Source organism: Crassostrea angulata, chromosome 10, assembly GCF_025612915.1.
Source record: "Crassostrea angulata isolate pt1a10 chromosome 10, ASM2561291v2, whole genome shotgun sequence".
NCBI lineage: Eukaryota > Metazoa > Mollusca > Bivalvia > Ostreida > Ostreidae > Magallana > Magallana angulata.
In genome coordinates this window covers 32,856,640-32,880,788 of record NC_069120.1, presented here as the reverse complement: position 1 = coordinate 32,880,788, position 24,149 = coordinate 32,856,640, and the positions used below count along the sequence as shown (strand labels likewise).

The 24,149-nt window shown below is 33.4% G+C and overlaps 1 protein-coding gene across 6 annotated transcripts in view; it reads right to left on the bottom strand.

The window, feature by feature from the left end:
* The window catches only part of LOC128165184 (zinc finger MIZ domain-containing protein 1-like), a 56,958-nt gene that overhangs the window by 12,443 nt on the left and 20,366 nt on the right, over positions 1-24,149 (bottom strand). For 3 of the 6 annotated variants that reach the window (XM_052829437.1, XM_052829439.1, XM_052829438.1), the window contains 3 exons: positions 23,305-23,410; positions 3,854-3,989; positions 227-490 (listed from right to left, as the gene is read on the bottom strand). In XM_052829437.1, the coding sequence (XP_052685397.1) occupies positions 227-490; positions 3,854-3,989; positions 23,305-23,410 (506 nt within the window). Of the gene's footprint in view, positions 1-226; positions 491-880; positions 2,954-3,853; positions 3,990-7,608; positions 8,088-16,327; positions 16,473-23,304; positions 23,411-24,149 lie in introns of those variants that run through there. The other 3 variants (XM_052829440.1, XM_052829441.1, XM_052829442.1) reach the window with 3 other exon arrangements.

The following is a 24,149-nucleotide window of genomic DNA, read 5'->3' as shown; positions in this document are numbered from 1 at the left end:
TATAAACAAAACACAGATTAACAGATCGACACACAGACAGACAAGTAGATCCCCAAAACAATGTGAGGTAGTCTTATCTCCCTCCGTGTTGCCCATCAATATCTAGCTATCAGGTTTTGACTGCTTGATTCCTTGACTGGGTCACTCCATCTGAGCATTTTCAGTATTGAACATGTATTTATGATGGTAGATAACTCACATCATGACCACTATATCATGCACCTACCCTGGCCGGTTGTACCCCCCTGAGTCTCTCCTGTTGGTGATGGGTCCCATGTTATATGGTGGTTTCTGCATCTGATTTCCTGTGAATCCTTGAGGCTGTTGCGTGTAGCTGGTTGAGGACATGGTAGTGTTGGTATACCCCGAGCCAGGTGTACTGTGGTTAAAGGGACCACTCTGTGTGGACTGGGTCATGCCCCACACAGTGGTCACCACAGAGAGGGCAGGGGGACCTTGATTCCCAGGCATCCATCCTGCACTTGGGTCACTACAACACACAATGAACATAAAGGTAATAATCTCTTCTAACTATTAGCAGATTATAAAATAACAGCATGTTTGCTGCACAGACAATTACCCTGTAATCTACACATGTTTGATAGGCTTTCTTTTCCTCAAAAAAAAAAATCTTGAGTTGAGACAAGTGTTGTAGGATTATTACATCAGAATAAAAATTCTCAATTTTTCTTTGAAAATATGGCTGTGGCCTTTAAAAAATAGCAAAGATCTTAATTCAGCCAGCACACCTGACAGCTAAACAAGCCCTGAAGGAATCCTGATTCTTGACCTACTAAGTATTCTTAATGCCATCATAATATACCTGTCTTTGTGATATATACTGCTAGAAATCCAATACCAATTACATTATAAAACACACCTATCTGTCTGAACGGCTATCTGAAGCTCTGCTGCCATTTGGGGCTGCCATTCCCCACCAGATCCTGAACTCATTATTCCAACCACCCCTAGAAATTTTGGATCTTTTGTCAAATGTGAAAAAAAACTAAACACAAACACAGTGAATTAAATCCTCTCCTAGAATCACTGTCTGGCTTTGCTGTTTAAATCATACACTATTGTCTCTCTGCTGGTGAATGTCCAGTTGATTGGTGAAGTCAGCCATTGTGTCACACAAGTGTAAACACTACAGATTACTCAGCTCCATGTACATGTCCTAACTATAACACTACACAGTCAGTCTAAACAGGGCCTTTATCAGCCATCCCAGTTCATCCTAAGCTGGTCACATGATCAACCTAGCTCAATCTGCCTTGTTTTTACAGAAACAAGAGGCTCCTGAAGGGAAAATCAATGTCAAGAATAACAACCACAATGCACTGCTAGCCGACTACACTAGGGCACAGCCAGGTAAAAATACTTTAAATGGCAAATCAAGTTTGTTTATGAAGGTATTCTGCACATTTAAACCTCAGGTAGAAAACACCTACAGGGCAAATACACATGTCATTGTCCATGATATACAGTAAAATACTCTGCAAGTCAAATATATTATTTAATTTTCAGAGTCTTATCCCTCAATGACCTAGTAAACCTAGTATAAAAACTTATTGGTAGGTATTAACACTATCATAGCTCGATAAAGTATTCAGGAGCCACCGACTGGGAGAGACTTAATATTCACAGGTGATTTCCCTCTGCATGAAGTCAAATGATAGGCTATTAGTCCAGGTAGAGAGGTCAAATCTATTTCCTTCCTATTGTGTTGTAGCACTGCGTCATGCTTTTCTGTGCTCAAGTCCAGGTGAACCTCAGTGCATTAAATCACAAAGCTAGTATTGGAAGGATTCAAATAACTTACAAAAAAATAAGTCTTACCAGTAAATATAAATTGAAAAAATACCGGTAAATAATACATAAATGTTTAATCTGGGGAATAGTTTTAGGTTATAAGACAATACCGGTTTATTTCATAACGGATCAAGACAACACAGAATATTGTCATTTTAACTTGTAGCCCGAGAGAAATTAAGAGAAAAAATTAAATGTCTTTTCCCAACACAATATGCAAATTTAGTCTGGCAATAAAATTACAGACAGCTCTCTCTCCCTAGTGGCTGCACATATAAAGGACAGAGTGTTGTCCCAGACCCAGTAGACATTTACAGTACCGCCATACCAACACTGCTTGGTTATGATTAATTATTTCCAGACCATTTGTAGATCTGTATTCAGAATTGGCCCTTATTGTTTGAGGGTAGCAATCTTTAGCTTGGCAAAAAACCATTAAATTAGAATTGAAGGAGCAAGTCCTCTTTTAGCCTAGCAACTTCATAAATTGAGCAACTTTTACCTATAGGTCTGAATTCTATTAGGTAAGTAATTTAAACCCAATTATAGCAAATGGATACATATCTTTCTCTAATCAATACACTCACAGCCAGTGTTGCAGATTGATTTTTTGTTAACGTATGAAAAATTGATTGGCTGATACTGGTATGAAGACGTCCCTGTAACACATGGCTTTTCCCTTTTTGTTTCATTTAAACTTCATTGGAAGTTGCATTTCAAACAGTTGCATGGCTGTAAATAGCTGAAAACTGTTAATGCCATATCTTTATAAGTATTTAAGAAGGAAAACAATTTTGGATCGATATGTTTGTATTTTTCAGGATTGGGTTGACAAATTCCTTTAATAAACAATCCAACAAAACCTTATGTACCTCGGAGATTTTAACATATTTCAGTTCTGATTTTCTCTCGTATTCGATTTTTTTTTAACAGGTAATAATGTGTGTTGGGTAGTACTCAGCACTCCAAATTTAGCCTGCATTATTCTGCGTACCCTGGGGAGGGCTGGGTATAAAAAGAATGGATGGATGTGCCATTCCATAGCAATTTTCCACCTCAAGACAAACTTCTTTTTTAATTATTCCCCCAAAAATTTCAAAAAGTTTTTTTTCTAGTTTGAATTTTTTTTACATCTTACATAACTTTGAAAAATCAATCGATCATACGGTACCTGTTGTCAAATTAATGGTGTCTGTGATAACAAATAAAATAATTTCCAATGGTGGGATTCCCCTCATTTTATTTTTGTTTCCAGCTATTTCAAACAGATGCATTCAGAAAAAAGGAATAAATAAACTAATATTTCACAAAGATATTTATATGGAAGGAGAGAAATTGACTCCTTCACTGCTGGACAAGCATGTGCTGCCTCCGTCTCTCATAGAAATATAGCCATTTAGAGGACCTAGCTTACAACCTTTTCGTTTTTTATCCAAACGAAACATAATTCATTAGAATACACTAGACAATATAGGATGCAAGCATTAGCCAATGCAAATGAATTTATAAGAAGACTAAATAATTAGATTAAGAAGGATTCAAATCAATATATGCATCCTTTGATGGCCCCATAAAAAACCCTAGAGTTACTGCCCTTTGCATGAAAAATGGTCTTAGCTACATCTACTAAATCCAACATCAAACAGAAGTTACAACTAAAGTGGATTGTTCACTATACACAGTGGTTCAGACAACTCTTACTGCAGGAACTGCCCTTGAATAGTAAACCCAATTTCTCTTGGTACCTACATGGCATTCTATTGGGGTCAAAGATCCAGATGTTTTCAAGTTCTAGTTAATGATATTTTTTTAAAAAGTGAAATAAGTTGAATTTCCTTTGAATGCCTCAACATTTTTTTTAAGGACAAATCTAGGTGTCAATCTCCAACTATGCTTTACACACATTGGTCATTTGGCGAGCCATGAGATCTCCGTTTCCCAATCAATCATGGCCACATGGTAGATAATTCTATTTTTTGGTCCAGCTAGGTCTGTGATGATGTGTTTCAATGTCTTTATTTTGAAAAGCATTATATCTTACCCTGGGCCCATTGGTGGCATTGGTTTTTGCTGTAGCTGTGGGTGCATTGCTGGTGATTTGGAGTCAGGAGTTCGATTCTTTTGGTGTCTTAGCAACAGAAGCCGACCCAGTTCTTCACACCACATAGAAAGCAAGCCTGAGGAGGAAAATTCAAAAATTCAACATCTGAAAAAATATATTCTTAAATCTCTCTCTGTGTCTGTCTCTCTCTGTCTCTCTGTCTCTCTCTCTCAAATATGATGCAATGATGAGATTTTTGTTTGTTCGCATTTTTTCTTGTTAACATATGCACATTTATAGACACAAACTCTCTCTTTAAAACTGTCAAACAAAGCAGTAGTTAAGAACTAATAAACAATAATTTGCATCTAAATAATCTGGAAACATTATTAAATCAACCACAAAAAACTTTAATATACTAGTGATAAAAAATATTCTTTATAAATTCTAAGAAATTGACATCTTTTTATGTGTTGCTTTCTGTCATTTTGTTGAGATTAAATGTATAACCCCCAACTGAAGACACAAGCTTCAAATTCAGCTATCATAAAAAAAAAGTTCTTCTGTGTTGTGTGTACTTGGTATCGTTCCATACAATATAAACTACAGGAATGCAACATTTCTGGATTGGTGATGTGTCTAGATATTCACCAGAAAGCATTCAACCCTTGACCCCTTATATTTGTAGCTGCCTTGAGGAGATTTTTTTTCCTGCACCAGCAAACATTTCTTTTGCAGACAAGTATTTAGAAACAATCCAAGCACTTGAGACATAAACATATAATCTTCAACTTTCCTTTTTTCTTCCTTCATTTACAGTATCAATAATCAAAACAATGGGTCCAGCACCAAGCACAAAATTGTGGAAAAAAGACCAGATCATACTGTATCAGATCATTAAGGTTTCACCACGATTTCTAAATCAGTGACACAGATTAACAATTTTCTTGAATGAAATTTCAGCGTTCCAATATCCTTGAAAAAATCTTTCAATAGTGTTGATACCTACACTATATTTTAAAAAAAACCCCAGCATTATGCTTTTATATATTCTTGTCAGCACATCTAGCTTTTAATGTATTTTTTTCAAAAATCATACCTCCAATGGCTTATCTTCTAGCTAATGGCAGCTTTTATCCTACATAGTGACTGGTTATAGACACTGTAGATGCTAGTAGTGTTTACTTACATTACTGCATGCAGGCAGTTTAGTCATTGGAGTTTACATATCAGTCATATCAGTTTAGAAAAAAGAACCATTTCTGCTTTTAGACAATAGACTTTCTTTTCACTGCACACACATTCTGGTAAGGTTATTGCATACAATGCTGCAGACATTCTAGTCTCTGCTTACTCTATATCTAACTTGCTAACAAATATGCTTGTCACTCCAGCTAACATTCTTGTTTCATATGCAAAAAATACCAGCTTGCCAATTCATCAATGTACTGTTATGAGTTTTGATAGTGATTATACATTGTACCGGTACATGTATGTTACCCCTCACCACTATTGTAATCATCATGTATACACTGGTTGAAAAGTGTAATACTAGCATAAAATGACACATACATTTAAAGTATATTGTATGAAAGAAACACATAATTAAGTGATCAAAAACTTCTGTTAAATCTTACCGAGTCCAACATATATTCTATATCCTTAAATATGGGTTTCCTAGTATCAATATTAATTCATAATTATTTTTCTATTCATTTGCATCATCATCCCTGTCAAAAGAGGAGCTGATGAAAATGTAATCTAAAGAGATTGTATCATCAAACAACATAATTGGCCACTCTTTGTTAGACCATCAGATAAATTGCACCAGTTTAATGGCATTCTTCTAGTATTCAATCTTAATGTGTCATCTCTTAAAGGGAGATGACAAAGAATTATCTTATTGCTCTTATATGACTTGCAAGCTATACATGCACTATATGTTCTTCTGAGGAAAATGATAGTAGTCAATGTTTAGCTATTATTTTTTTTTTCAAAACTTAACTTTTATACTTTCAACTTGGTTATTTTTGCTAATGTTGTGTCTGGTTATAAAAGTAGCCATGTCCAAGTAGGATTGAATAGAAGAGATGGGGAATTTTTATTATCAACATTTTGAGATTTAATTGGTTTAATTACTTTCTCGTCAATATCTATCAATTATAAGTTAGCTTATCTAAATATCTTAAGTTTCTGGCCACTACGAGCTGGTATATACTGGTATGTTGTGCCATTTTAGATTTCATTCAGAGGAAAGTGGCTTGAATGCTGATTAAAAAAAACCCCAAAAACAAAGAATTGTATACAGGGAAATATCCGTTTTATTTTTCCCCATTTCGTCGTTTCCAGCTGGTGGATTAAACAGTGGGCGAATTTCAATAACTTGTCTTATCTTTCTTTAAACACAACTGTGGCTGGGCGAATTTAAGATGGGACAAAACTGTTAGCAAGTGTAGAGGAGCAAAAATTACACAGGGTGAAAATAACCCTGTATACATTATATGATCTGATGTCAGTTGAGAATTGCCAATGATGTATTTCCATTAACTACAACATCTATCATCATTTTTTGATGACCATTGTCTAAGGAGTAAAAAAATTAAAGATATTAGAGTTAGCTCCCAGTAAGGGGTCAATTGAATCCAAAACTCTAGAACTATTATTAAAAGGTTGTCATTTAGTTCTTCGGTTTGTTGGGAAGAGGGAATATAGCACCTCCAGTACCTAAAGTATTAATTAATTGAAAATCAAATCCTTTATCCACAAGCACTTTATAAGCCAGATATGGCCAATGGATAAAAAAAAGCTCTGAGGGGATTTTACAGATGTTTTAAACCTTGACCTCTGATCTATTAAATTTTTTCAGGGTCATTGCACACGTTAACCAACAGACACAATATAGTTGAAGAATGAACCTCCAGTAGATAACACAAAAGGAAGAGAAAACAAAATTCAAAACAGAAAATTTTACATACCGATAAATATTTCAGGTTAAATCTCTGATCAAAAACATTGGTTCAAGGTCATAACACATCCTTTACTCACCGGTTATCTTGGGTGAAATTTGAGGGATTTAAATTTTGCTCAGGGGTACAGAAAATATATTCTGGACAAGTGAGATTACAAATGAATGATTGAGAAGCAGGGTAAAAAGTACAAGTCATAATTAACTTTATGTAATGGTCGTTGTTTTACATAACTCTAAACTTAATCACCCCCTCATTTTTGAAAAAAAAAATTAAATTATTACTGGCAAGTATAAATAAAGGTTTAAATGCATAATTAATTGATTTCTTTATAATATCTTAAAGATTTATTTAAAATAGATCACCCTATGAATTTTCACTGAAGCTCATTCTTGTGGTTAATTGTTTAAAAATGTTCATAGACTATCAGAAAAAAAACCATGTTTATTGATGCCTATAAAATTCCTGAAATCTGTCTTTGTTTTTTCTAACATACAACAAAATAAAGCAATGCAGGTCACAGATGATAAACACTGTACCTATAGCAGTACACATTGTCTCTTATTAACTGGCAATGGTCTCAGTCATTGCTGTAAAATTCAAATCAGTGAACAATCAATTACATAAATCTATTATTTATCCTAGATAAACATCGCAATTCCTTTGGCAATACAAAAGTTTTGCTGGTAGTTTAATATTTGGAGTACAAAAGTTATAGTAGATAATCTGTAGGACACTTGTCCCTTTTCTCTCTCTACCGAGTGACTGACAGTCTAACTACATACTCACAGCATTTAAGCTAGCAATCAGCATGTCATGATTGTTGGCATAGATTTCACCTCTTTCTTGTTGGAACATAATCACCTGTGTACCAAGTATCAATACCTTTGCTACACAAACTAAAGTGAGCGATGACAATGACGCCTAACTATTTCAAATCAATAATGCTTTGTTGTGACAGCCTAGACTCATAAATATGTATGGCTTTTAAGATTTTTTTTTACCCTTTTTACCTTTGAACTCTGAACTATGTTTGCAAATACAAACTCTGTCTCATAGCTGTTTGTAAATGGCACCTTTTTCTATTTGCCATAGCAAGTCAGGTCAAAAAATTTTGATCCACTTAGGAATAAAAATTATCAGGTCTGATGGCTCGTGAACTAGCTTGCTAGATAGTGGATCTATTGTACCAACAGGTAGCGGACTGCCAACACAAAAGCCAGGTAAACAGACCATGTAAATACCAGCCCTACAGGGCTAATGCTGCGCCAACTTCAATTACACACACTATATGATCATTGCGCACAATAGAGCCAAGCAAATCATGCAATATTTAAATATCTTTATCTCTGTTAGAATTAGGAAGCCATAATATTGGCATTTATTCAATTACTTAATCTTTCATCTTGAAAAGAAATTTGGATCTTAATTTGGGTGGAGTCGCAGCATATTCAATCAAGATGCCTTTTTTGAAATGGACACATTGTAACAATGCACATTTTATATTTATTTCTGCTTTCTTCATAATTATGATCTAAATACTTTGACAGAAAAAAACGTTAATGTTTCACATTTACAAGGAGAGAAGCTCAAGATCTGCTACATGTAGACATGGCCTGCATGAAGCTGTTGTTTGACCGACCAATGTTGTTTTTTCCAATGTGAAGGGTTGTACATCAATGGAACACACAGAACGAGCTGTAAGGACAGTCTAGAGGTGTAAGGGCCATAACCTACTCTGATTTTTCAGTTTACACTCTCAGAATATTACCCAACACTTTAAGGAAAACTAACTCTTTGCAAAAATGAGCAATCAATTCTAACATCCCACTTCTTCCAATAAATTGCATAAGAATTACTATCTGTATAAAAATAGGATGCAAAAAAAAACCCAAGCAAGTAGACTTACATATTTTCTGGTAATTACAATATAAAAGTTACTGTAAATTCCTTATTTTACACGAGTCCTTAATTCCGCGACTCAACCATTTTCCATCAAATCGCGAGAACAAAAAATCGTGAATGCCGAATTTTTATCATAGTTTCTTGTAATTAACATATATCGAAAAATTGAAGCGAGGTTTTAAAATTCGCAAGATGTGCTTCATGCGATTTTACGCGGATATTAATTCCTCGCGTTAAATTAGGAATCTACAGTATTGAGACTATCTTATGGGTGCATTGACATGACTTAATACTGGTAATCCCCTATAAAAGCTGATGTTGTACAGAGGATATTCAATGGCAGTGAAAGTCAGTAGAAAATTGTTGTGGCCACATGCAAAAAGCTTATACCAAGTACGCATAATTGAAATACATGGACAAATTCAATATGTAGAAAAGTAACATAATTTCTGCACAATTTCTCATGAATTTGAAAAATATTTACCATATCCTTCACATTTTCAATGCATAATTCACCAAAATTCACCGACATTTTCATGATAAAACTGTCTGTCTAAGCCCTGCACTATTTTCCATCTATTAATTAATCTGATACATATTGTGGCACATTTCTTTGGAAAAAAGGTACCATATGCTCTTGCTCCAGGTATGTTTATCTTTTCACGGTCATTTACCTGGTACATCATCAAGTTGTAAACAATGATGACATTAATATAATGAAGGCATTATAAAATGGAAAGTTATAATTATTCCAAAAAACAACTCTCTACATTAAAGATACATACATGTCCATACATTATTTTTCACATTAGATGTGAAAAAATAAGTCATATAGTAATGCTATAGCTGCCAATGAACAAATCCTTGTCTGCTTAAATTAATAAAAATTTAAGCTTCGATGAAGTCAATGAGTCAGAAGCAATACAAAAAAATTTTTACTGATAAAATGAAAAAATTGCCAATAAAACATCTGAGTTCTGTTGAAAATAATTCATATTTTTAAATCAGTGATAATATGGGCTGTGTGGTGGTCTCTAATACTTCGTAAATAATTTTACTACCTTAAAAAGATCTCTGACATCAATTCTGGCAAATTTACCTATTTGGTATGTCAGATACATGTGTGAGGTACTTTATTGGTGTATGCTTGTTTGTATGATTAAGTTAGATTTCCAATTAATGTACACTTTGGGATATAAATATAGAGGAAAGAACAGCATATTTGCAATGTAATCAGAGTTTTTTAATATTCATTATTATAAATACCATTGAAATTCTATATCTTGATATCATTTTTTGATACCTTGTTTACTGTAGACATATATAACGTTGTAGTTTAGATTTCTCAACTTTATCTTAGGTAAGAAGTCTCAGCTTTATCTTTTATTTGTTTTTTTTTATCCAACCATATTTATAATAACAAGGTCTGACTATATTTAGTGATTTGGGATCTTGGAAAGGGAGTAAATATGTTGTCATCAAGGAAAGGAAGATAATAACCATGCAATATTAAGGAAGGGTTAAAATATATTTCTTTCGATTGAAATATGACACCAAAATAGAGGTATTTCATTCCTACTTTTATTACATAATTTTCATATTGTTAAAGTGTTGTTGCTATCAGGTTTGTCCACTATTAATCAATAATATGTATTTGTTACATCAATTTCCTCTAAAGAAAAGTGTATTACAGTCAATTTGTCAATTTCGGATTGATATTAAGATTAAGTCAGTCCTACATAAAAATTGCCTACATTCATTACAATTTCATAATTAAACATAAGTGACTCTCCGACAACACAGTGCACTAATTCTGATACTCAGATGCTCAGGTTTAAATTCTGTGCATGTGTTGAGCTGAGGAAAAATAACTTTTCATGAAAACCTTCACAATGCCTTGGAGTTCTGCCAGACAGAGAGTTCAAGAGGGCCTATCCTATACGACTACATAGAACCCAATCATCCACAAAGAAAAACCCCAAATAGTGACAAAATGCTCCAACCTACAACTTGATAATCAATTGCACTAATTCAAGCAAATCATTCTACATGTTCATGCTACATGTACAATTAATTAAGCTATACACAGTTTAGTTAGCATTCTATTTCAATTACTTGTACTAATATATACATTTATAATAAATCAATAGTATATTCACATATCTTGACCGTATGATTTACAAACATACAATATGTATAACTCTAGGGACATCATAATTTGCGATTAGCTTACTGCTAAATTAATGCATGTATAAATGATATTACATGTGTATTTGTATGGCTGGGTATTGGGGGAAAATTTTGTATTGTGATATATTGATATTTAACAAGAGGCCCATGGGCCATATCACTCACCTGAGGAACAATAGGTATGATAAAATCAGCTTAATGGAGTCATAATACAAACTATCTGGACAATGTACAATAATACATGTTGATTCTGTATAAATAAAATCCATTTTTCCCCTGGATATTCTTATGTTTATAATCATTAGTCCCTTTTCTAACAGGATGATTTTATAGTCATATCATATGTTGAGTATTGCAGTTCTCAAAAAGATCCTTAACAATTGTTTCTATATGGGATATAAACGTACATAAACTCTGAACCTTCTTATGAGGCCAAAGAATTGTCCTGGGGCCAAAATCTTAACAATTATAAAGAATCATCTGGCTGATTAATTTCTGAGAAGAAGATTTTTAAAGATTTACCATATATATTCCTTTGTTAAACTTTGGCCCCCCATTGTGGCTCACCCTACCCTCGGGGGTCATGATTTTCACAACTTTGTATCTACACTACCTGAGGATGCTTCCACACAAGTGTCAGCTTTACTGGCTGATTAGTTTCTGAGAAGAAGATTTTTAAAGATTTACTCTTTATATTCCTATGTAAAACTTCGATCCCCCATTGTGGCCCCACCCTACCCCCGGGGGTCATGATTTTCACAACTTTGAATCTACACTACCTGATGATGCTTTCACACAAGTGTCAGCTTTCCTGGCTGATTAGTTTCTGAGAAGAAGATTTTTAAAGATTTACTCTATATATTCCTATGTAAAACTTCGATCCCCCATTGTGGCCCCTCCCTGCCCCCGGGGGTCATGATTTTCACAACTATGAATCTACACTACCTGAGGATGCTTTCACACAAGTTTCAGCTTTCCTGGCTGATTAGTTTTTGAGAAGAAGATTTTTAAAGATTTACTCTATATATTCCTATGTAAAACTTCGTTCCCCCCATTGTGGCCCCACCCTACCCCCGGGGATCATGATTTTCACAAATTAGAATCTACACTACCTGAGGATGCTTCCACACAAGTTTCAGCTTTCCTGGTTTTATGGTTCATGAGAAGAAGATTTTTAAAGATTTACTCTATATATTCCTATGTAAAACTTCGATCCCCCCATTGTGGCCCCACCCTACCCTCGGGGGTCATGATTTTCACAAATTAGAATCTACACTACCTGAGGATGCTTCCATACAAGTTTCAGCTTTCCTGGTCTTATGGTTCATGAGGAGAAGATTTTTAAAGATTTACTCTATATATTCCTATGTTAAATTTCGACCCCCCATTGTGGCCCCACCCTACCCTCGGGGGTCATGATTTTCACAAATTAGAATCTACACTACCTGAGGATGCTTCCACACAAGTTTCAGCTTTCCTGGTCGTATGGTTCATGAGAAGAAGATTTTCAAAGATTTACTCTGTATATTCCTATGTAAAACTTCGACCCCCCATTGTGGCCCCACCCTACCCCCGGGGGTCATGATTTTCACAACTATGAATCTACACTACCTGATGATGCTTCCACACAAGTTTCAGCTTTCCCGGTCTTATGGTTCATGAGAAGAAGATTTTTGAAAATTTCTCGAAAATTTTCATAAATTCCTAATTATCTCCCTTTGCAAAAGGGCGTGATCCTTAATTTTCACAAATTTAAATCCCCTTAGGCTAAGGATGCTTTGTGCCAAGTTTGGTTGAAATTGGCCCAGTGGTTCTTGAGAAGATGTTGAAAATGTGAAAAGTTTACAGACAGACGGACGGACAGACGGACAGACAGACAGACAGACAGACAGACAGTCGACAGACAAAATGTGATCAGAATAGCTCACTTGAGCTTTCAGCTCAGGTGAGCTAAAAATGTATAAATAAAAAAACAATAGAAGTTTGTGAAACACTTATGCCCCCTTCCTTAGAAACATCCACAAAGAACTTGACCTAGATACCGGTATTATTATCATAAATCTTTATAACAAATTCCATACATGCAATTTCTGTGAAGAAAATTTAAACAAGTGAAAAGCTGTCAATGTGTCAGCAAACCGGGTTTTCTTTTATGTGAACTGTATCCATAATCCATGTCAACCCGTATCCAGTGAAATGGATAAGGTGAAAGGGTACCCTATATGCAATATTTTGCCAAAAAATGACTAAGTTCAAAAGCTGGTATTTTTTTCATAAATAATCAGAAATCAAAATCCTAGCAATATGCACACCTCTGATATATGTACAATTGATCTGCAAAAGAACAACTTCCTATCTTGAAAACTGTAGGAGGCGTTATCCGTACAATGAGGGTACCCTATATGCAATATTTTGCCAAAAAATGACTAAGTTCAAAAGCTGGTATTTTTTTCATAAATTATCGGAAATCTAAATCCTAGCAATATGCACACCTCTGATATATGTACAATTAATCTGCAAAAGAACAAATTCCTATCTTGAAAACTGTAGGAGGAGTTATCCGTACAATGAGGGTACCCTTTTGGCAGCCGCCCGCCCGCCATTTTCACCATTTTAATAACCGGATTTTTCCGTTGGAAAACCCGGTTAAAAAACTGCAAATAATTGGATTTTTCTATGTCCAAGGGGCAGAACTCTGTCGAAAATTGCATGATCATGCCCAATATCGAACTTTACCTAGATGTTAAAGGGATTTGGATACAATTTGACTTAAATTTTTCAAATTTTATTTTTCCATTTTCAATGTTTATAATGATAAATATAAAAGTTTATAATGCTATGTCAAAATTTAAAAGTCAAATATCAAGTGATAAGCAAGATACAGAGTTCATAATTCTTTGTTTTGTAAACAAAGCTTGAATATTGTCAATCTTTACATATGTGTTGTATTGGTGAAAGTTTCAATCAAATGTAGCTTTCTTTTGTTGATAATAGTATCTATTAAGATATTGAATTGGTTTAAATTGTTTTTACATGTCATTTTGTCTAAGAAATGGTAATTCTCTACATTGCATTTTTTGTAAACAACTATAAGACTCGAGCTTTGTTTACATAACAATCAATTCTTACCGCTGTATCTTGCTTGTAACTTGACTTTAACATTCAATATTTTGGTCAATCATTTAAAATGCACCAATAAACCATTTTATACATAAAAAATAAAAATAAAATTTTTGATCCCAAATCGTGTCCAAGTCCCTTTAATTAATATGGTAAATCTTTATACCAAATTTGATTTCAATATGTGCAACCTCTGCAAGGAAAATGAATGGAAACTATGGTGGACCGCCCGACAAACAGACAGCAGCAAGGCAATATGCCCTCCCTTCCTCAAAGGGGGGCATAAAAATAACCGGTATACTGGTCTTGAAAAAATGTATCATGATACGATATATTTTTTTCCACGTACCGCAATACACCGGCATAACGGTATTATTGCGCAGCCCTATATGTATTGCTCATGTTTGTACATTATAGGCTCAAATGAGACTTTATAATTATGTACCTGCTCTTTGTTTTCCTGTCAATATTAATCAAAAAATAATTCCTAACCAGATTTTATAATACAATGTAATTTAATTCCACCTCATTTGATTGGCTAAACAAATTCATTTGTTTTCCTTTGGACTGAAATGTCACACTTTCATTGGTATAAACAAATTCATTTGTTTTCCCTCGGACTGAAATGTCACACTTTCGTTGGTTTAAACATAGCATATGTCACTGCCTCATATATCTCTATATTTGTTCGGTGAGAATTAATATTCAGCAATATGGCCATCATTGGCCGACACTTTAACTACTCATTTCGACATTTCATATATTATTTAATATATAAACCCCATGCCGTAGGTTCTTAAAATATTTGGAGTAGTTGCCCTTTGAAATTCTTTAAAATTAGAGTCACATTGATGTATCTGTGTGGAGTAGAACAAAATAGCAGCTCAAGATTTACTAAAACCTCTGCATAGGAAAGGGAGATAATGTTTAAAGTTGAATAGTAACAAAACATTGTATGTAAACATTAGTGAAGCAAAGATTTTCAACAAGTATTTGAAATGTAAGATTAATAGGTATGGAAAATATTAAGATTTCTATTTTCAAATGCCTTCTGTAGTTTATTAGGTTTCATCACATGACAAAATTAAAGGAGTCATTGCAACAGACATGAAAGTACCCAATAAAAAAGTTCAAATATTGTGCGAGGTATTCGATCCAAGTGACTTTCAAATGGGGAAAAGATGTCAACATTTCCCATTATAAATCTGTGCAAAATCTGTTTTCATTTCAGGAAATTTTTCGGAGTGAAAAATGATTATGTTTCAATAAAGATATCTTGGATATCATCCCTTTCATTGATTTCATGCAATTATACTTCTTTCACAGGTACGGAGGAAATTTTCGGAGTGAAAAATGATTATGTTTCAATAAAGATATCTTGGATATCATCCCTTTCATTGATTTCATGCAATTATACTTCTTTCACAGGTACGGTATGTGGTTTTTTAAAATCAAATATCCTCCAGATGTTACGTACGTAAACCATAACTTAATTGGGACATACAGGTTTTTAACTGCCCTGCCATGTGCCCGACTAATAATGTTCTTTGAAGAGCCCTGCTTAGTATTTTGAAGAAGATTATAGTTATATATTTTCCTGTATTTTCAAATATTTATAATCTTGTCTGTCAGTGTACTGATAAGGATAAAGTTCCCATTCTCCAATTTCACACTGACATCAACACTTCTACATACTTGTAGCTGTTTTCATGCTACATGTCTAATGTAAGTGCTATTTTGAAAGAATATTGCAATACATTTGTAAACAACAACATTTATCAAAACAAGCAAGGGTATCCAAAAGCAGGGAGACAGTGGGCGATTGGGTTATAAAACGTGTAGCATAGAGTCATTAAAGTGAATGGATTTTATATTCAGACAGACAGACACACTTTGAAAAATCTCGAACAATTTTTCGAGACAAGGTAGAAAACTACTCCATGATATTAGAAAGAGCCACCATAACTGCCCAACGTGTGTAATGTTTACAACCACGCGTAGCTCTATTTTTAGTAACAGCTTCTTTCCTCGAACAATGGAGCCAAGAAATATACGCTAAAGTATCAAAAAGTTTACTGTTTACTTAGGTTGTCGAGAAATTTACAACAGATAATTGAATTTTAGTGTATACTTCAAGTAACCAGATAGAAAGGTAGATAAATCCCCTCTTGTTCTTTAATCCGCAGCTGATTTCTTTCTATCTTCACTGATTATTGTCCCATTTTGAAGTATTTTGGCGTTAAAACTAGATCAAGCATTATTTTTGTACAAGATGTTTAAAATAATTGCTTACCATTTTTGTCATGAGAAAGTCGTCATATCACGTAAAATATCGTACACATACAACACAATCCAACCAAAAATTTCAAGTTTCATTCACGGAACACAATGCAGGTCTGTGGTAGGCCTTATGAATATTCATACGCGGCCCGAATCATGCGTGAACTTCAAAGTTCAGAGAGAGAGAGAGAGAGAGAGAGAGATGTATATGAATGCATTTTTTACGATATCATTACGGTTAATAATGTAAACAAGTTTAATGTGGTTTGGGAGTTGGTGTCGTAACTTACTTAAAAGTTGTGAAATATACAAAGTAGGAACAGCTTTAGGCTATACAGTATATATATAGTCAGTTATCTTGTAAAAAAAAATAGCGCACGGAATCACTGGTGAAAGGCGTGGTTCATATTTGCCTGTCCGCCCTAAGTTTTGTCCAGAAATAAAAAAATATATACCTAAAATACGAAAACAGGGTGGCTGTGCATGGTGTGGGTGAATGTACAGTAGGCCACAGTGGGATGTGTATTTGACTACCCCCTCCCCCCTACACACGTACAATTGTAACATCGCCGACATACGTACATTGTAGCTTTTACAAGTTATTAACATAATATCATTAAACTTATGATTATACATTATATGTATACATGTAATAATTTTGTATTAGCTAATGAATATGATGTAGAATTTTTAATTAATACAAGCGTTATGTACTGATATATAGATTTAAAAAATGATTTAAAAATCATTATAAAAATCATATGTGCTTGAAAAATATCTTTTAATTCTTCTTGGTTATAATTTCCACACACTTTACTTCAAAGTCAAAGCAGTTCAATCCAGATGTGGATTGAATTCAATGACCTTCACAAGATAACTATCTCACTATAGCATGTATAGCTAGGCTGTGCTACATTCTACCCTTAGCACACAATGAACTACAACTCCTTCTCTGCCTTGTGCTTTTTTGCCATAAATTTCAATTCAATGCTCAAAATATAAAGATTTAACAATTCTAATAAGTACATATTTTATGATATGATATCAAAAATGTTGAAATACTTTACAAAGATAATGAGAAAAATAATAATTTGAACAATAAATTGTTATCTTTCATGGTTCATGCAGGTATGAAGGTAGCAAGCATTGCACGAAAAAATATGCAGCAGTCAGCAGGTTATGTAATTTTTCACTGCAGAGATTGGTATATCTTCACAGCCTGCATCATCAGACTTGCATGAACCACCAAAAAGAAGCATTTTATTGTTTATATTTACACCTGGATCTCTTTCAACTTTCTTCAATTATCCACATAAATTGAGTAAAAGTACATAAATTATCATCAGTATTGCCAATCAGTATGTAGTGTATCTGGATTCAAGAAATAATGACAGACCAGACCAGGATTTGAACCATGGCCCCCTGAATATTCAGCTAGTCATGTGCTCTACCCACTGAGCTACCCGACACCAATATTCAACCCAGCTGAAAATCATAGTTGCATATATGGAAAAATTCTATTTCTCTATATGCTGTATGAATCATACACAGGCCACAATCCTTGGAAAGCCTGACATCAAGTCCATCCTCTCAACTAGCAGCTAGTATGTTTTGATCATGCACAATAAAATATGTGTAAACCTCCAAGTTACAAAATAACACCTAATTCAACAATACAAATTATATATTTCTTAAATCAGCAGAAAAAATAACTTGATTATGATAAATATTATATGATGCATAAAAGTCAAATAAACAAAAAAATATGCAATCTTTAATAAAAAATTGATTTTTACAAAATTAACTTCAGTAAATATCAACAAAAGTTCCACACAGATTCAAACTCATGATTTGCAATTTACAAGCCCGATACTTTAACCACTGAGCTATAATGATATTCAACCAAAAAGATTGATAAAATTAATTAAAAAAAACATTTAAATTGCCCTTTTGTGAAAAATGTCTTAAAAAGAATAAGTCTTCATGTAGTAAAGTACCTTAATATTAAGCTGAACAATGTTGATAATACATTGAAGGCAGTTTTAACAAAGGTGTTCACTAATTAAATTTAGGATTGTGTAAATTCATACATGGAGATGGCTGCATGGAGAGATCATCATGGACTACTGGTAAACTGGTTCGATCTTGATTTGCTTTTATTAGTAGCTGTATTGGACACATCAGGATTTTTAAACCACTACTAGGATAGGAGATATTTAGTAAATGTAAACTAATACTCAACAATAAGATGACTAATTTCCTTGCAGCTCTTTAAGGATATGATGGCTGGGATCATTTAAGAAAAAAAAAACATATATCAATAGATCTGACATACCTAATAGGTTATGCATTTTTCAACAAATGTTTTTCTCAGAACTCTTTTGAAAAAGCATGTAAGTAGTAAAAAGATATCTTTGTGTTTTCTCTTCTCAACTCTCTCTCAAATGTATTTTTTTTGAAACAGTTTTCTATAAAAGTTTTCACTTTAGCACCAAATTTAGTTGAATTTTTCATGAAGTATATGATATATAAATCAGCATATAATATACGATGCAACACATTCAGAAAAAAGTCATTAATTATTTTAATACATCTCTTTGGTGCATATACAAGAACACAAGAGTCCCTGCAATCCGATATCATACAACTATCGATAGTACTTGGTAACGACATATTAACTATAATACTGCCCTAGAACAGATCTGAGTGGAATACATTTCAGGTGTCTCAACATACTTTACCAGTCAATAGAACAATTTAACCTTCAGTCTGTGTCAAATACATATATAAATGTTTTCACTTGACAGTCATTTCTGTGTGCTTTAACAACCATCATAAATCATTAAGTATGTGTTATATGTGTCTGAAAATTGAATAATTTTAAAAAAAGCCCCTCTCTCTCTCTCTCTCCAAGACACAAACATACACATTTTTACACATACAGATTATTGCAAAAGTTAAGAAACAAAGTTAACTTTCTCTGAAAGGTCAGTGGACTTAAAGATGGGCATTAACATTTTGCTTAAATCTTAGTGCAACAGACACCAGGTAAGTTTACAAATGCTAAGCTTCAGATTACAAGGATGAAGAAATAGAACTTTTGAAATCATCTCATCAGAAAAAGTGACTGAGTATACAACCCTAAAATTGACTTCCCAGCATACCAGGAAAGGATGCTGAAAACTGGATGGTTTATATTTTAAAGTTTTATTGTAAATTTGTGATCAGCTTGGGGGGGGGAGGGGGTATGGTAAACATAAATATTAAATTAAGATATCCAAGTACATAATGTTTTTGAAACATTCAGAAATTTGTCGGGGGGGGGGGGGGGGGGGGCTGGGTTGTTGTTAGGGGTGCCACCTTGGCCCTCTTTGGATACCGCATGTGCATGAAAGTAAACAATATGTAAGGAGCATGTTATTTGGAAACACTATTTGACAAAACTAATATAATGCCTTTAATTTTGAGAATTAATACAAAAACTTGATATACATGTACTAGTTTTTGTGAATGTATATTTTAACTCAATATATACCGATACTTGCCATGGAAATATTATTGAATGATTCAAGACCTAACTAATAAAAGTTCTTTAATAATTCCATATACAAGATGTATCTTGAAATTGATTAAATTCCTATTATAGTAGTAATTACTTTAGACTTAATCATGGTAAGGATGGCATGGGAGACATAATCATCCAACTAGTTTAAGTTCTTTTTTTAAAGTGTAACTTATATACATCATTATACACACAAAAGGTTTAACTAGTTCAACTAGAAAAGATATAATATTGCAAGCAATAAATGAATTTTAAGTGTAAAACTGCAGATACCTGTCAAATATGTCATCAGACAAAGTCAAGAGTGTTTCCCAGATAGGATATTATATTTTCACATAAATTAATTTAATACATACATGCAGTTCTAAAAATATGTAATTTATTACTATTCTGAAAAAATACAGCAATTAATCCAATTCTGAAATATTTTTTCTGGTATTTCAAAATGCATAGAAAGATTTTTCATTATTCTATTTCTTTAAATGACAAAGTACAACATGTACAAAACATATTGCATATTGATAAAATATGACACATAATATATTTTGCATACAATTAGCGATAATAGCAACCTATAGTACTGTACAAAATTTAAAACACTTGTATATTAAATATCAATACGATAAATGCTAGCAAAAAAATTATGCAGTCAGTTATAAATTTGGTACCAGAAAATAAATGTACATGTATTACAGATCTGTTCAGGCACCAAATTGGTACTCATTTGTCTTTATGCATTAAATCCAATTGTGCATTGTAATTTTGTATATTTTTTGTAGATTGCATTTGTCACTCCTTAATGATCCTGGTCTCCAGGGTTGCAGGTGAATCACAGAAATATGTTATGCTTACACACTATAGAAGCTATGGAATTTTTTGGTAGAAACATAGAAGTGAAATTTTTTAAAATTGGGGTAAATGTAATACACCTATCTAGAGACAACCCAGACCTTTTGTCTTTTTAGCCTACCTGACCAGAGCCACATGCAGGCACAAGTATGAATCTACATGTAGCATTTATAGCAGTTATTGGCTATAACTCCTGTTATACACATGTAATCTGTACTGACGGTACACATCAAAATGTCACACATTCAATCCAATTCACAGGTTAATATAGGAATGCAGAAATTAGATAGAAATTGAAAATTTGTCCAGTATGTATTTTGAATTGCACCATCATTATCTCCTATATTTTCTATTCTTCATCTCATGACTTGTGAAGCCTCCTCAGTAGAGCATGATCACGACTTTCTCTACGACAGTATTGTTCAAGATATATTAATGGCTTATATTATTTTTAAAAAGTCCTAAATAATAATTAACTATACTGGTAGTTGTAAAAGAGCTAGCTGAGAACTAGATATCAAGAAATTAGTGCATTTTAACTATAACGGATCAATAAAGCCCTACATGAACAAAATAAGAACCCCTAGCCAGACTCAAACACCAGTGAAATTTTGGTACAGGTAAAGTTTAAAAAAAAATTATTTTTTCACTATTTAATCAATATAGAGCCCTGACTAAAGAATCAGGGCAATTAAGTTATTTCACAATTGCAATAATTTTTAGGCCTCCATGCAACAAGGGTTTTTTTGGGGTTTTTTCTCACATCTCTACCAAAAACCTATAACCTGTGGTTATGGGGGTCATGGATCTCACAATTGATGTTCTCCTCCCTTCAGATGTTACATAATATACATGGTCAACATTGGCTCTGTATTAAAAGTTTCAGAGAAGTGAAATTCAAATGTTCAAAAGTTTATAACCCTACAAGGAACAACAAATAACAATTATAGTAGCGATGGGTCACCTAAGGGAGTCAGGTGACCTTAAATCAAGTCATTAAAAAAGTATCTATCTAAAATTTAAATTTCTACAAAGAGTGGGTGGTGTTGAAGGCATTTCAGATCAAATTATTCCGTTGATCATTAACAACCAAAAAATTTGATCTAAAAATCCTTCAACAGAAAATGCCAAAAAAACAACAAACTAGCCTCCATGTTCTCTTAGTCCTGACTTCCTCGTCTTCAAAAGTACTAAAAACCTGGATATTTACAAAACAAGGACCTTAACTCAGGCTATTTTGAGACATTAATTGCCATGAAAACCAATATGTGTTAAACATGCATTAATCAATTTAATTTAATTAATCTCTATACAAATAACAACAAAACAACTAAAGCTTAAATTAACAAAATTAAGTCTTAATCCAAAACACAAATGATGGGGAATGATTTTTTGAAATGATCACCATAAATAGCATACTATTAACATGTGTGGTACAGTGGAACAATTATTTCTCCAATAAATTTCTCATAATCAGAGCTATTCGGATATATTTCAAGACCAATTATTTCATTCAAATAAACTATATTGCTCCATTGTTTGAACAATTAATATGATATTAAAATGAAACCATTAGCTCTTTAACTTATAGACACCACTAAAATTTTCAGGTATCTAGAAATATTTAATCCACTTTGACATTCACACTGCCCTGCAATTGGCCACTCCTATCGTTGTCCTTATTCTAAGAGCCACAACTCTACATCAGCTCAGTCGATATACAAGCTAGGCTTCCATTTCAAAATCAATGAACAACAGAATAAAAATAAAATATTGATGACAAGGAACAAATCTTCATTGCTAATGTAACTTTTGCTTAATCACATGTGTCAGTACCATAAAAAAGTGTACGCAATAGAAATTTTTCTGCCCAGCTAACAGATTCCAAAGCAAAGCAATTAGGTATGAGGGTTAAACACAGACAGCCAGAAGACGACCAATCGATTTCTATTTGCTGTGTGCACATATTGTGATATTTAGGGATATAGCTGTCATTTAATGGGGAGCAAATCAACTGTTGATCAATAACGGTGTTAAATATCTGTAACAAATAAAAGATTTACGTTTTACCTCACCAGATGAGAATCTTTAGGGATTGATTTTATGTTGCTTGTTAAAATGTTATTGGTAATAGAAATTATTGTGGGTGTATACATTTTATGACTTGAAATTGTAATATTTAATGATTTGTTATGAAGGATAAGTATTGACCCAAGAGTTTGACAAAATATGCTCTATTGTATCAATGGCCACATCTGATGTAGATGCGTACCATTTGTTTGACTACACAACTGTTTTTACAACATGTTTGATGCAGAGGTTCAGCTTGATCTCTTAAATGTGTACACTGAACCCACTGACGTGTGTACACCACAGCTAGATCTCTGACAGTTTGATTGTCTAGACTTTGTGATCTTGAACACATTTTTAGACAATTAACACTGTACTTTTTTTGTACAGGAAAACAGTGTGATTTTATCTCTTTTCAACAATGTACTATGTGTTCAGTCTCTGACATACAGGGCATAATTTTTTACTGTGAATATCTTGGACATCTTGAATTAGTCCCTTTTACTAACCTGCAGATTTGGATGAAAACTTGTCCCGATGTGCTGCACAAACTGCAAGTAATCTGTATCCCAGGTCAAGGTCATATCCAGGCTGAGGGGCAACTTGACTTACAACCTGAAAATAAAAACCATACTCTTTTTAGCTCTACATAATATTTGTTGTTAAACATTGTCCATCCCTCACTTAGGTTAGATGACTCTGGAAATTAGAGTACTGTATATTTATTTCAGCTAGCTTATAAAGATTGTGGATTCCATCCTTCAAAACACCATTCTAAAACTTATAAAAATTGCCACTTTTGTATAATTTCTAACAGAACTAAGCTGAATAATAATTCTATCAGTTTTTTTAAATCAGCTGCATACCATACATTCTATTTTGATTGTAGAGTTTATTTTCTCTGAGTTTTTAATCTTGGGGCACCTATAATCATTCAAGTCGCAATACGCTGAATTCAAGTCTGATACATATACTGTGCATTTTTACTCCATACTCCTGAATTTTACCTCTAACCAACAAAAGTTAAATCCTAGAAAAGATTTGAAACTATATGCATAATTTCAGTGTGATTTATATCATCATTTTATTTTTCAATTATGTACTTCTGTATTGAAGTTATAAGAGACTAGCTACTAAAATAATGTCTGGCCAGATATAAACTTTGCCTTTTGTGATTTATTATACCCTAGCATTTAGGATGAGTGCATATTTTTAATAGCTACTGGACAAAGAATTAATTTGAACAGGGTTCTCTCCCTCTTAACATGTATAAAACCTGCTCTAATCAGGTGAGCTAAATCATTAAGACTACATCAAGTCATCAATAATTGATATTCCTGACAATTTTATCTAA